This window comes from Silene latifolia, chromosome 8 (assembly GCF_048544455.1).
Source record: "Silene latifolia isolate original U9 population chromosome 8, ASM4854445v1, whole genome shotgun sequence".
NCBI lineage: Eukaryota > Viridiplantae > Streptophyta > Magnoliopsida > Caryophyllales > Caryophyllaceae > Silene > Silene latifolia.
Genome location: NC_133533.1, coordinates 15833013 through 15849249, shown reverse-complemented (window position 1 = coordinate 15849249; position 16237 = coordinate 15833013). Strand labels below are relative to the sequence as shown.

Below are 16237 nucleotides of genomic sequence, written 5' to 3'. Positions count from 1 at the left end.
ACTGAGAGTCTCACATAAGTTCTTGGCTTGGTACATTTGGCTCTTGGCATTAGCGGGAGCCTAAAAAAGACCATCCTAAAATTTATACAATTGAACTTAGTGACAAACACACTAAGGTCCTGTTCTTTTGCATTAAAACTGATCTGATTTGAACTGAACTGAACTTATATGATCTAAACTGAACTGAACTGAACTGAACTGAACTTATAAGATCTGAACTTAACTGAACTTACAAGATCTAAACTGAATTTATAGGATCTGAACTGAACTTAAATTAAATGACATATAGTATCCGAACTGAACTTATAAAATCTGAACTGAACTGAACTAAACTGAACTCATAGAATTTGAAGTGAACTTAAATTAAATAACTTTAAATCTAAAATAACGGGGCCTAAGCCATAAATGACATGCGTTTGGTGCAAGATTACATTCTTATTAAGGAAATGACCAAAACGGTCAATTTAGAGTTCTCATTTAACAAAAGATGAGAATCCCAAATCTTAGCATACCTAAGAAAAAGTTCATCCATAATGTCTCCCCCAAAATGGTGTTCTAGCATCGACTCGAGCACGGCTCTATGCATCTTAGATATTATTTCTCCTCTAGTAAGTTGTCCCTTGAAGGATTGAAACTCCTCGTTGATTCGGCTCCCTCCGTCCCACTCGACTTCAATCGCTGCGAAATGATCTCCGTTAAATGACGTTTCTTCTTCTATTAGTTGTTTAACTTCTTCAAGGGATGGTGCATAGAATGGTACATTCAAAGAATCCACCTTCTCTTCTTCTACAAGTCCCTACATCATGCATAATAATTCTTTACTTAAATTATTTTACTAATCGATTATGTATTTAGTTACTTGATCTGTCTGATCAACAATCACTTATTTATCTTTGATTAAAATATTTTTTATACGGAGTTGTTGTTTTCCGGGAAAAAAAATCATAATTTGTAAGGGATGAAAAAAAGGTAAAAAGAAAATTGAGACAGAATGAGTAATTAACATAAACTGCCCAATTTGCGCCATGACAGTCCTACAACAAAATGATACAATAATGATTTGATGTAACAAGTTACCACACTTTTAATTCCAAATGAAAAAAAAAGTTGTTATGTCGTATCATAAAATGTTTTATATTCTTACTCAATTTCGGTATTGTATATTTGCATTATTTTACTTATATTACCTTTGTATCCTAAATTTATAGCTTAGCTTAGTGATGTAACAAATAAATATTCTCCTATAAAGTGGTCACTATTTATCTTTATTTTTTTTATTAATTTTCCACAGTCTTTAAAACATAGTTTAATTGTTTTTAGGAAAATGATATATACAGCCCTAACTATATTTAAAGCTTCAAAAAGGAAATGAAAGTTTAAATCAAGCATTAATGACATCAATAAACATGTAAATTTGTCTTTAATTTCTACTTTAATTCCACTTAAGAAAATGCATTAAATTCTTATTTACAATCTTAAGGGTTGTATTCATCATTACCCTTGTTTTCATTCATATTCTTATTGTTTTCACACACAAAAATAAACTATTATATGTAATTTTGTAAAAACAATCTAATCACCTTCTTATATAGTTGGAACAATTCTCAATTTATTTGAAATTTTGACCGGGTTTTCTATCCTATGCCCAGTGGACATAAGATAACAAAGCAAAAATAGAAAGATTTTAATATTTTCCTTTGGAAAAAAAAAGTAAAAGTAATTGTATATTACAATTTCCCATAAAGACATTATTAAAATCTTTCTATTTTTTGACTTTCTTAACCTATGCCGAGTAGAAAAACCCAATTTCGATATAGTTAAGTTAAACTTAGACACCCAAAATAAAATAGACAGACAAATAACCAAGACGAAAAAAAGTAAAACATAGGAAATTGGTATGCATGGGGAGTAGTGAGTAATAACCTCAGAAACCATGGTCATAAGAGCTCGAGCAATTAGCTCCAATGGAAGATAATCTTCTTCAAAAGTGGACATCTTGCCCATAAATGACAACACCATTCGTCCTCCCAAAACCACTTCTTGTGAACGACACTTGAGAAACGACAAAAAGTCGTTTCTAAATTGGAACTTGTATGCCTCAATCACATGGCTTGGACTTGTCACTGATAGATATATCTTTCCCTTATTTTTTGGACCATCCAACCCTATTGGTACCTATAAATTTAAGAATTGGAAAATTTAAGAATTGGAAAATTTAATATACAATATGCTACTTTCTCCAAATTAGTGCATTACATTAAATTGATAATCAAAAATTTGATGTATTATTGTGTTTTCTAACTTTTATAAATGTGGAATTATTCCTTAGATTATGTATAAAATATTTAGTATATTCACAACAAAATAAATATCACTATAATTACCAAGTAACAAAATTTAGGAATGATATGTCTCATTCTAAATTTTATCAAAATTGTTTATTTTCTATAATTATATTGTTTTTTTAATGACAATAAAATCCGCACTCATTACATTAGGGAGGACTATTTTGACACCCCCATTTATTGCGGAAAAGTAAACACGTAATTCTACAGAAAAACTGACAGGATATGTTTGTAATAGGTTCAATTGGGTAAAAACCTGTAATTTTTAAAACCTGAACCTGTTATAAAGATATCCAAAAGGGAAGGTGTCAAACATGCAAGGTCCAAAATAAATCTCATGAATGAAACATCGCTAAAGTCGCGAAACAAAGTTATACAACCCAAATATGAGAAAGGGAGACATATGTCCCTAAAATGTATGTGACATAAAAAGGGTTTAAGGGTCACAATAAAATAAAACCAGTCTAGGTCCCAAGGTTACTTTGCTCGCTAGCTCGTCCATGTACCCCATATATATGCTTCACCTACCTGTCATTCGCATTTTATACAAATACGAAAGCCACAGTCAGTGGGGAGTAACTCCGAGTTCTCCCAGCCACGAAATGTCATAATTAATATAACATGTAAACATAAGAATATGAATATGAATGACACATAGCCTTAGCATATAGATGCTAGACAATCGTGCTTATCATGTGAACAACAATATAACAACACATAGTTCTAGCATGTGAATACTAGACCGACTCATACTACACTATCATGTGAATCACATAACATCCAGGAATCCAAACTCTATCAACCATAGCCGGCTTGCATCTCACCTTCTATGATTCATAGAATCACCATACAAGAAAGGGCAATATATCAAAGACAGGCATAAGTTCTTAGTACGGTCAATAGTCACTTTGTAACTCAAGTCTATACCACGAGGTAGGGAAGGTAATCGAACCGGTATCTTGGCTCAGCGGTTACTATTAAGAAAACATGGCCAAGAGACAACACAACCCTAGCCTAAAATCTGCGCAGACCTAGACATGCGGATACACACCACCGCACCCAAGACTCACAACTTTTTTTAAAACAAAGTGAAGTGAGTACCCTAAGGACACCACCGAAGGGTCGGCTAGTACTTAAGCTGACCCCATACTATCAAAATTAGTACCTGAGGTCATGCCCCAACTTGGATAAACATCCACTAGTCAGGAACACAAAGGCTATCAAGCAGTGAACATATACTCGTCAGAGACTATAAAGTCCTATCTATGATGAAAGCCGAAATACTCACCTAGGACCTAGTCACAGCTAGTCCCAGCATGAATATTTTAGCCCACACCACCCAAAACTCACCACATAAATCAAGTAAGACACCCACTTAACCTTAAGAGGGCAAAAAGTTCTACTTACCAACATAAATTCTAACATTCTATCATGTGAAAGCTATATAAATGTCTATTTACAGCATACAATCCCAACAGTTCCTCAATAAGAATTCAATACTAACTTCCAATTCTAGCAATTAACAATATAAAAGGCTTTAGGGAAAACTAGGGCCATTTCTACAAAATAAGAAGCTATTTAAATTCAACTAACTAAATAAGAAGCTATTTAAATTCAATTAACTACACATGTGAAATAGAGATATAATAAATGGCCTAAAACAAGAAAAAGGCCGATTATCTAATTCATTCAACCAATTTTTACCCGCAACCCCAGACTCTGCGGCAGTGCGGGTCAAATTGCGGCTGACCAATCACTCAATTAACTGACATCGCATCAGTCAAAGGGACTAAGGCTCAGTTTTCGGCACAATCAACAAAACATTACAATTATCACCATAAAATTCATTTGAGCCTATTAATTACAATTTCATTTTGTAAACTATCCTAACATGTGATAACTATTAATATGAGCACAATTTTACCATCCTTATTATCTTTACTACTAACATTATTCATTCACCTAAGCACTTATCAAACAACAGGCACACATTAACTACTAATGTGACATTAATTCGTCGAGTAACTCGGAATAGTTACCTTACGCTAGCAAAGAGACAAGTAATAAACTTGAGAAAGCTTCTAAAACCCAAAATTACTCTTCCTCTTCAACCACATATGAGCCACCTAAAATAATTATGTGAAAGGACGATATTAACGAATTATCTTTATATAAAATATGAGACGAAAATTAATTTAATTATATTTTAAATAAACCAAACTAGCGTCAAAACAATTAATAGATACGGCCCAAACTCGCGACTTAGCCAGGCCACTGCCTAGGCCACGGCCAGGCCACTGCCTAGGCCACCCTTATAAAAGTCACTCTCGTCCCAAAAATTAATTCAATCTCAACTCTCTACCCCATCTCTCTCATTACTCCGTCCTACTCATTACTCCGTCTCATAACATAATACTCCATTTCTCAGAAATGCCAGCTAACACTACCATCCTAACTTTATTAGGTAACTACAATTCCCATGGATGGCAGCTAATACTACCATCCTTACATCATTAGGGAAATACCATTCCCAAAGAAGCCAGCTAATACTACCATCCTTAAATAATCTAGGTAACTAATCCTAATCTAAATGTAACACTTATAGCCCTTTATTCAGTTTGTCTTGTATACCATGAGTGCATAAAATTAATCGCAGCACACTTATGATGATGCCAAGTACAACAACACTAAACACACTTTCCAAAATTATGACCCTTCTACAAGTCTACAGCACACATCTATCTAGCAAAACAATAGCCCAAATCGTAAAGACGGAAGTACGCTTAGTAGTTCCCCTACCCACTTCATCCAGAATATTGATTCTAATCCAATAATTTCCAACCTAATTCATAATTTACCAATACTAGTTACAATACCCATTAACATATTTCAGTGCCCCCCTAAAATCGGTAACCATATTTCGACAATTTTGTCAGACAATTAACCCCATCTTGCCAATAATATAATGACAGTATAGAAAACAAATATTATAACTACGGATAAAATTAATAATCGCAACTAAAATAGAGCATACAAAATGAGGAAAAGTATAAAGAACCGAGCTGTCTTTTAAGACGACCTTTTTGAAAACTCAGTCAAAACTCAAACTTTATTACCTTAAAAGAACGAGGAAGGGACGAGGAAGCTAATGGTACAAAAATAATGGAGTTTGGTTGAGAAATGAAGACGGGATCTGGGTTTAAGGTGACGAAAATGGTGTTGGTGGTATCTGGGTTGGGTTGCTCTTACTGCTGCTAATCCCATCGAAAAAGAAAGGGGAAAAAACAAGGGGTGGGGACGTGGGATTATAATAACAATAATAATAATAATAAATGACGAGCTTGCTTGCCTGCTATATATTATACGTACGTTTCTTCATCGTTAAGTAATTTCACTCGTTTTTAAAATCGTCTCGAGTTAATAAAATCGGTTTTTAGAAAAAGTTTCATTAATAAAACGGAATTAATAATAAATAAATTTAATGAGTGAAAATAAAATAAACTCAGCTAGTTAACGGAAATAATACTCTATCAGCTTGAACCGGAATTATTAGCGATTTTTACGAAACTAACGGATATTAATAAAAATTGCTATTTTAGTGAAATAAGCTCAAAATAGCTAATTGGGCGGTTTTGTTCCCAAAATCCATCTCGGGTTTACTTAAAACAACTTTCATAAGGACTCGTAAAGAAACGGAAATTATTAAATAAATAAACCCGAACTAACTTCAATAAATTCGAACTAACTTTAAATAAACTCATTAATGATTATTAAATTTAACGTAACGAATTATAATGAAATTAATTAATTAGCTGAGAAAATAAATATATAAATTGTTAACCAACGAAATTAAATATAAAGTAGCAATTAAAAGAATTTTATCCAACTTATTAAAATACGGGGTGTTACAATCACCCCATCTTTTAAAAAGTTTCGTCCTCGAAACTTGAAAGTATAAATGAAAAGTTATAAAAATAAAACTGAAATTGGAATCGGTAACCAAAACATTTTAAAGGTTATCTATCGTAAGAATCAAAATTCTTTCAAAAGTTTCAAGTAAAATTTTCCGACAGAACCAGATTCTCATCAAAGGAACGGAAGTGCTCTCGTTGCGCATTCAAGAACATCACATTCCAAATCCAAGATAAGGTCAAAAGGCAAATCATTTGTATAAATCAAAAATCAAAATACCTTCAAAAACATTAATGAAGAGTTTTCAAAAATATAAGTCTCATTCATGAAACGGAATTGCTCTTGTCGTGCACACAAGAACGCTAACTTTCCAAGTCAGAGACAAATTTAAAACAAAAACTATTCGCCGACAAGCGTAGAACAAGTTATCAAACGTTTCCAATAACTAGTTCTAACATCCGATCAACGTTAAAATCAAATTAAGAGAAAGGTAATCTACTCAAATTTTCTTTTGCAAAAAGTCTAGATAGAAATAAAGGTTTCACTTTTAAACTCGAAAAGGAATCAAATTTCTGAAAATGTAATCTTAAACTTTGACAAAGAAATCATAAATAGATCAAGGTTAATAGAAATTGGATAAAATTTAAAGAAATCTCGGGTCTAGTAATTAAAATTACGATAAATGAGTTTATATTTAAGGAAGGAATAGGGAACTAAATCAAATTTTCATTTTCAGATCTTTAAAAATAGGTTAGGTTTGCAGAAGTGACATAAACTTTTAAGAATGAATCGAAACTGGTAGCTTGAAAGTTTAGAAGTTGTACAAAAAGGAAAGTAACTTAGATAGCATAAAAACAAGGTATGTTAAGAGAGCTCAAACTTAACCAACAAGAGAGCTATAAAGACTTCCATAGGGTAAAAATTGAAGTCAAAATTACAAGGATGTTAAAGATAGAGTTTCACAAGATACGAGTGTCAAACTTAAAGGAGGAGCAAGATGAAGCGAGGAAAGGAGGTATGAACGGTAACGCTTATGATCGAGGAGAAAGGGAATTTAAACAATAAGGAAACGCCAGACACTCTTATCTCAAACAACAACATCACTCAAAACGGTTCCGAAAACTTCCTAACAACAAAACTCATAACCACATCACTCCCAAGGGTTTCCTCCATCGCTTATGTTACATCATCCTAATCTATTCCCTGAAACAAGGTACTCCACTATAAGTGTGATCTCATCGCTCCAAATCCTCAAACATCCAGAAACAACTTTCACAAGCCTAAGGTCAAGGCTTCCAACAAAGCTATATTCGTATCCAACTAGTGACAACTATGGGTTCCTTAAAAAAAATAAACCTTCAATCAAGAATCCCAATACCAAGCTCTAAACTCCAAGAGAAGGTTTCTCTAATATTCCACAAGGCTCTCATTTCAAAACAAGGTAGTATCATATCAATTCCAAAATCTGAAAAATCAATAGGATCACAAGTTTCTCTATCCTTTTACTTATCAAGGATTCCCAAAAGCGGAACTACACTCAGCTACACTCAGCTACGACATCATCCCATCATCTCAAGTACTCAATGCGACCTCAAGGTCTATACAACTATAGGGTTAACAAATTCTTCTCAATACTAAATCTCTCTCAACTCAAGAACTCTCAAGAGCCAACTAATAATCCCACATTAGCTTTTCTCATATGGTCATACTCATTATCAAACTCTCATGTCCAAAGTGATTATGGAAGCCAATCACAACTCGACTTACTTAGTCAAGGAACTAGGTATAAGAATCACTAAGTATGTCTCATCACCTTACCTAAGTCTTTCTAACATCACGACTTCTCAAAGCCAGGGTTAAGGGTCAGACACAAACAATCTCCTCAAAAGTCGAATTTTCCAACCCAGGTCAACATTTCTCACAAGAAAGAGTATCAAATGACGTTAAGGGAGGATAAGCAAGGAACAAAAGACAAGTTAGGAGTACAAGCGTAGCTTTTAAAGTAAAACTGAAGGGAGTTTAGAAGGAGGATAAGCACCAAGAGATTAAGAATAAGGCGAGATACAAAAAGAAAGAGAAACATCTTCAAGGAAGTAAAAGCATTCTTCAAAGGTTGAACAAATCTTCAATCCTCAGCAATCGGCACTAAATCTTGATCTTCGTAAAATATAAGTGTCCTTTCAATGGAACGGAGATACTCTTGGCGATCACTCAAGAACATCAATATTCCAATTCAAAGACATAAAAATACATTTTTACGCCAACAAATGATAAAACTAATTATCAGACGTCTCCAATAACAAGCTTTAACACTAATTGACGTTAAAACCAGTGAAAAACATTAAAATATTTTCAAAATCTTTAGTTCAAAGGGTAAAAACTCCATTAGCTATAGATAAGCTCACGGCCATCGATCCAAGAACGCAACAATTATTAAATGACAATCAACAAACAGGTTAGTACCTAACAAAGAGCAAACACAAAGAGACTACAACATAAGGTCCTAAATCTACCCATCTTACCCATCTCTCAAGTTTATTATTTTAAGGTCAAGTTATTTATATTGGGGTGCACAAACGTGCGTCGGGAGCAAATATGCTCTGATACCAACTTTGACACCCCCATTTATTGCGGAAAAGTAAACACGTAATTCTACAGAAAAACTGACGGGATATGTTTGTAATAGGTTCAATTGGGTAAAAACCTGTAATTTTTAAAACCTGAACCTGTTATAAAGATATCCAAAAGGGAAGGTGTCAAACATGCAAGGTCCAAAATAAATCTCATGAATGAAACATCGCTAAAGTCGCGAAACAAAGTTATACAACCCAAATATGAGAAAGGGAGACATATGTCCCTAAAATGTATGTGACATAAAAAGGGTTTAAGGGTCACAATAAAATAAAACCAGTCTAGGTCCCAAGGTTACTTTGCTCGCTAGCTCGTCCATGTACCCCATATATATGCTTCACCTACCTGTCATTCGCATTTTATACAAATACGAAAGCCACAGTCAGTGGGGAGTAACTCCGAGTTCTCCCAGCCACGAAATGTCATAATTAATATAACATGTAAACATAAGAATATGAATATGAATGACACATAGCCTTAGCATATAGATGCTAGACAATCGTGCTTATCATGTGAACAACAATATAACAACACATAGTTCTAGCATGTGAATACTAGACCGACTCATACTACACTATCATGTGAATCACATAACATCCAGGAATCCAAACTCTATCAACCATAGCCGGCTTGCATCTCACCTTCTATGATTCATAGAATCACCATACAAGAAAGGGCAATATATCAAAGACAGGCATAAGTTCTTAGTACGGTCAATAGTCACTTTGTAACTCAAGTCTATACCACGAGGTAGGGAAGGTAATCGAACCGGTATCTTGGCTCAGTGGTTACTATTAAGAAAACATGGCCAAGAGACAACACAACCCTAGCCTAAAATCAAGCAGACCTAAACATGCGGATACACACCACCGCACCCAAGACTCACAACTTTTTTAAAACAAAGTGAAGTGAGTACCCTAAGGACACCACCGAAGGGTCGGCTAGTACTTAAGCTGACCCCATACTATCAAAATTAGTACCTGAGGTCATGCCCCAACTTGGATAAACATCCACTAGTCAGGAACACAAAGGCTATCAAGCAGTGAACATATACTCGTCAGAGACTATAAAGTCCTATCTATGATGAAAGCCGAAATACTCACCTAGGACCTAGTCACAGCTAGTCCCAGCATGAATATTTTAGCCCACACCACCCAAAACTCACCACATAAATCAAGTAAGACACCCACTTAACCTTAAGAGGGCAAAAAGTTCTACTTACCAACATAAATTCTAACATTCTATCATGTGAAAGCTATATAAATGTCTATTTACAGCATACAATCCCAACAGTTCCTCAATAAGAATTCAATACTAACTTCCAATTCTAGCAATTAACAATATAAAAGGCTTTAGGGAAAACTAGGGCCATTTCTACAAAATAAGAAGCTATTTAAATTCAACTAACTAAATAAGAAGCTATTTAAATTCAATTAACTACACATGTGAAATAGAGATATAATAAATGGCCTAAAACAAGAAAAAGGCCGATTATCTAATTCATTCAACCGAATTTTTACCCGCAACCCCAGCTCTGCGACAGGTACGGGTCAAATTGCGGCTGACCAATCACTCAATTAATCGACATCGCATCGATCAAAGGGACTAAGGCTCGGTTTTTGACAATCAACAAAACATTACAATTATCACCATAAAATTCATTTGAGCCTATTAATTACAATTTCATTTTGTAAACTATCCTAACATGTGATAACTATTAATATGAGCACAATTTTACCATCCTTATTATCTTTACTACTAACATTATTCATTCACCTAAGCACTTATCAAACAACAGGCACACATTAACTACTAATGTGACATTAATTCGTCGAGTAACTCGGAATAGTTACCTTACGCTAGCAAAGAGACAAGTAATAAACTTGAGAAAGCTTCTAAAACCCAAAATTACTCTTCCTCTTCAACCACATATGAGCCACCTAAAATAATTATGTGAAAGGACGATATTAACGAATTATCTTTATATAAAATATGAGACGAAAATTAATTTAATTATATTTTAAATAAACCAAACTAGCGTCAAAACAATTAATAGATACGGCCCAAACTCGCGACTTAGCCAGGCCACGCCTAGGCCACGGCCAAAGCACGCCTAGGCCACCCTTATAAAAGTCACTCTCGTCCCAAAAATTAATTCAATCTCAACTCTCTACCCCATCTCTCTCATTACTCCGTCCTACTCATTACTCCGTCTCATAACATAATACTCCATTTCTCAGAAATGCCAGCTAACACTACCATCCTAACTTTATTAGGTAACTACAATTCCCATGGATGGCGACTAATACTACCATCCTTACATCATTAGGGAAATACCATTCCCAAAGAAGCCAGCTAATACTACCATCCTTAAATAATCTAGGTAACTAATCCTAATCTAAATGTAACACTTATAGCCCTTTATTCAGTTTGTCTTGTATACCATGAGTGCATAAAATTAATCGCAGCACACTTATGATGATGCCAAGTACAACAACACTAAACACACTTTCCAAAATTATGACCCTTCTACAAGTCTACAGCACACATCTATCTAGCAAAACAATAGCCCAAATCGTAAAGACTGAAGTACGCTTAGTAGTTCCCCTACCCACTTCATCCAGAATATTGATTCTAATCCAATAATTTCCAACCTAATTCATAATTTACCAATACTAGTTACAATACCCATTAACATATTTCAGTGCCCCCCTAAAATCGGTAACCATATTTCGACAATTTTGTCAGACAATTAACCCCATCTTGCCAATAATATAATGACAGTATAGAAAACAAATATTATAACTACGGATAAAATTAATAATCGCAACTAAAATAGAGCATACAAAATGAGGAAAAGTATAAAGAACCGAGCTGTCTTTTAAGACGACCTTTTTGAAAACTCAGTCAAAACTCAAACTTTATTACCTTAAAAGAACGAGGAAGGGACGAGGAAGCTAATGGTACAAAAATAATGGAGTTTGGTTGAGAAATGAAGACGGGATCTGGGTTTAAGGTGACGAAAATGGTGTTGGTGGTATCTCGGGTTGGGTTGCTCTTCTCTTTGCTAATCCCATCGAAAAAGAAAGGGGAAAAAACAAGGGGTGGGGACGTGGGATTATAATAACAATAATAATAATAATAAATGACGAGCTTGCTTGCCTGCTATATATTATACGTACGTTTCTTCATCGTTAAGTAATTTCACTCGTTTTTAAAATCGTCTCGAGTTAATAAAATCGGTTTTTAGAAAAAGTTTCATTAATAAAACGGAATTAATAATAAATAAATTTAATGAGTGAAAATAAAATAAACTCAGCTAGTTAACGGAAATAATACTCTATCAGCTTGAACCGGAATTATTAGCGATTTTTACGAAACTAACGGATATTAATAAAAATTGCTATTTTAGTGAAATAAGCTCAAAATAGCTAATTGGGCGGTTTTGTTCCCAAAATCCATCTCGGGTTTACTTAAAACAACTTTCATAAGGACTCGTAAAGAAACGGAAATTATTAAATAAATAAACCCGAACTAACTTCAATAAATTCGAACTAACTTTAAATAAACTCATTAATGATTATTAAATTTAACGTAATAACAATTATAATGAAATTAATTAATTAGCTGAGAAAATAAATATATAAATTGTTAACCAACGAAATTAAATATAAAGTAGCAATTAAAAGAATTTTATCCAACTTAATAAAATACGGGTGTTACAATCACCCCATCTTTTAAAAAGTTTCGTCCTCGAAACTTGAAAGTATAAATGAAAAGTTATAAAAATAAAACTGAAATTGGAATCGGTAACCAAAACATTTTAAAGGTTATCTATCGTAAGAATCAAAATTCTTTCAAAAGTTTCAAGTAAAATTTTCCGACAGAACCAGATTCTCATCAAAGGAACGGAAGTGCTCTCGTTGCGCATTCAAGAACATCACATTCCAAATCCAAGATAAGGTCAAAAGGCAAATCATTTGTATAAATCAAAAATCAAAATACCTTCAAAAACATTAATGAAGAGTTTTCAAAAATATAAGTCTCATTCATGAAACGGAATTGCTCTTGTCGTGCACACAAGAACGCTAACTTTCCAAGTCAGAGACAAATTTAAAACAAAAACTATTCGCCGACAAGCGTAGAACAAGTTATCAAACGTTTCCAATAACTAGTTCTAACATCCGATCAACGTTAAAATCAAATTAAGAGAAAGGTAATCTACTCAAATTTTCTTTTGCAAAAAGTCTAGATAGAAATAAAGGTTTCACTTTTAAACTCGAAAAGGAATCAAATTTCTGAAAATGTAATCTTAAACTTTGACAAAGAAATCATAAATAGATCAAGGTTAATAGAAATTGGATAAAATTTAAAGAAATCTCGGGTCTAGTAATTAAAATTACGATAAATGAGTTTATATTTAAGGAAGGAATAGGGAACTAAATCAAATTTTCATTTTCAGATCTTTAAAAATAGGTTAGGTTTGCAGAAGTGACATAAACTTTTAAGAATGAATCGAAACTGGTAGCTTGAAAGTTTAGAAGTTGTACAAAAAGGAAAGTAACTTAGATAGCATAAAAACAAGGTATGTTAAGAGAGCTCAAACTTAACCAACAAGAGAGCTATAAAGACTTCCATAGGGTAAAAATTGAAGTCAAAATTACAAGGATGTTAAAGATAGAGTTTCACAAGATACGAGTGTCAAACTTAAAGGAGGAGCAAGATGAAGCGAGGAAAGGAGGTATGAACGGTAACGCTTATGATCGAGGAGAAAGGGAATTTAAACAATAAGGAAACGCCAGACACTCTTATCTCAAACAACAACATCACTCAAAACGGTTCCGAAAACTTCCTAACAACAAAACTCATAACCACATCACTCCCAAGGGTTTCCTCCATCGCTTATGTTACATCATCCTAATCTATTCCCTGAAACAAGGTACTCCACTATAAGTGTGATCTCATCGCTCCAAATCCTCAAACATCCAGAAACAACTTTCACAAGCCTAAGGTCAAGGCTTCCAACAAAGCTATATTCGTATCCAACTAGTGACAACTATGGGTTCCTTAAAAAAAATAAACCTTCAATCAAGAATCCCAATACCAAGCTCTAAACTCCAAGAGAAGGTTTCTCTAATATTCCACAAGGCTCTCATTTCAAAACAAGGTAGTATCATATCAATTCCAAAATCTGAAAAATCAATAGGATCACAAGTTTCTCTATCCTTTTACTTATCAATAGGATCACAAGTTTCTCTATCCTTTTTAATTATTGTATACTCCCTTCCTCATGATTATTTGTTTACTTGTTTCATTTTTGGGTGTCTAATTCATTTGCTTACCATTTTATGTTACAAATATTCTGGGTAATTTGATCTTCTATATCCATTATTATCGACTTGTTAACCAATCACAACAAGCACGTATAGTCTTCTGGTCTCTTCTTAGTCGGTAAACAAATAGTGAGACGGTAAAAGTAAACAATTTACAATATTTTATTGTAAAACAGTTTTACACAAGACTTACTTGAAATAAAAATTGGAGTATCCTAGTACAATTCCTCAAAAAGAGAACATGAAATATATTTATGCAAAAAATACCATGGAAAATGACTTAATATGAGTTAAAGCAAGTCACCTGAGAGAGCCAATGAAGGCTAGAAGAAGAATGAACAAAGTGCAAGGAATGATTAGGTAACAATCTGTCATAAAAGTTACCAGGGAGACCAGCTATGAAACAAGGTCCAAAACCAACACCTTTTTCCTCATTTTCCCTCTTTTGAAGACTTGGTATAAAAGTAAACACCTCATTGAAATCATTACTAGGCAAATCAACCAAGTACACCATAAACTTGGCCACTCTTCCTCTTGTTTCGACCACGTCCATGATCGTTGTCACCGCGTCTAGGGCTGTTGGCCCGGACGAGCAGCCTAACTCGGCAATTGTAAATGTGTCCCGTGGAATAATACCTGTGCTAATGTAGTCATGCATTGCTGCCTCCACATATGGTTTTGTGATGGACAATATCTTGCTCTATGTCAATTATAAAGAAAATGTTAGGTTAAGTACTATTTACTCTCTCTATCTTAGATAACAGTTATCTATTTGATTTTTTTTTATTAGAAAAATTTCAAACAAAGAAAATTATTAATTAGGACGAAGTAATTAACTAAAAATCACCTTATCTTATTTTGTTTTGTCTATTCTATCTTTGAGAAACATAGGTGTGCAATTCGTATGCATGTTATGGTTTTAATGGGTGGTTTATGTGATTACGTGGGTATCAAATTATTTCGAAACTAAGGCTCTGATGTTCTCGTTGTTGATCAATATTTAAAAAAATTTGACGATTATTTTATGTACTGATGTAATTATTATATCTATGAACAAAATTTTGAGTATATAGTTTTTATATTTCTTTACATATTTAATTTAACATTAAAATTTTGTAATTTTAACCCTAAAAATCAAATGAGCAAGAATTATTGTGAATAAGATGAATCGTTTATTAAGCGTGCTTGATAATATTTTTTTTTTCAATTCAGTTTTGCTATGAAGTTAATTTTACCTGAATAGTGCAGTTCTTTGCATAACTGGTTTCCCCTCCACCTTTATTCATGTGAAATACTTGGAGCATGTTCATTGTCATCCTCGTAATTAAATACTTATTTAAAATGTTTCAAAAGTTTACAATTATTTAATTATTTGAAGGAAAAATAAGAAAATAAATATTTATGTGGTTAGTTTGTTTGCTCTCCTCTCCTTTGCTTGAGGCTAATATTTATATCTTTTAAGGTATACTACTATACTGTACTCGATATTCTATCATGTCCTTGACAATTGACATGCAATAGTTTTAAGGCCACATGCATATAAACTGTTGGAATTTGAGCATGTTTCTTTGAAGCAAAATTCTATGTTCTATGGTGCAATTGACCGAATTTAATTCACCTCAATTTCCTTTGCTTATTCACCTTTTTTCCATGGTAATTTTGATGATTTTTATCTCCTGTTCATCACTTAATATAACTCATCTCTACAATTAACAATAATATACTCCCTCTATTTTTTTAATATATGACATTTTGCTTTTTTGAAACGAGTCTTTGACTTTAATATTTACAAAAATATATTTGGTAAAAAATTATAAAAATTATATCATTAAATTCCTTATGAAAAATTCTTTCATAAGAGTATACATATCACTATATTTAATAGTATAATTTGAAAGATATTAAAGAGATAAGTATGTGTCTCGAAATGTGAGAAAGTCATATATAGAAAAATAGAGGGAGTGCTTAAGAGATATGACCTTTTTCTCCTTGAGACAATAAAATCACTTTATTTTC

General features: G+C 33.2%; 1 protein-coding gene and 2 long non-coding RNA genes across 3 annotated transcripts; all 3 read right to left on the bottom strand.

Annotated features, from left to right (window-relative positions):
- Nucleotides 1–346: 346 nt before the first annotated feature.
- LOC141596473 (putative jasmonic acid carboxyl methyltransferase 2) lies at nt 347–15655 on the bottom strand. Its single transcript, XM_074416651.1, has 4 exons — nt 15457–15655; nt 14526–14921; nt 1924–2175; nt 347–796 (listed from the first exon to the last, which is right to left on the bottom strand). The coding sequence occupies exons 1-4, from the start codon at nt 15535–15537 to the stop codon at nt 428–430; spliced, it is 1098 nt and encodes a 365-aa protein (XP_074272752.1). The 5' UTR covers nt 15538–15655; the 3' UTR covers nt 347–427.
- On the bottom strand, nt 2203–5650 carry LOC141596475 (uncharacterized). Its single transcript, XR_012522491.1, has 3 exons — nt 5462–5650; nt 4385–4471; nt 2203–2873 (listed from the first exon to the last, which is right to left on the bottom strand). It is a non-coding gene; the product is annotated as an uncharacterized LOC141596475 (long non-coding RNA).
- On the bottom strand, nt 9031–11933 carry LOC141596474 (uncharacterized). Its single transcript, XR_012522490.1, has 3 exons — nt 11817–11933; nt 10742–10828; nt 9031–9233 (listed from the first exon to the last, which is right to left on the bottom strand). It is a non-coding gene; the product is annotated as an uncharacterized LOC141596474 (long non-coding RNA).
- Nucleotides 15656–16237: the final 582 nt, after the last annotated feature.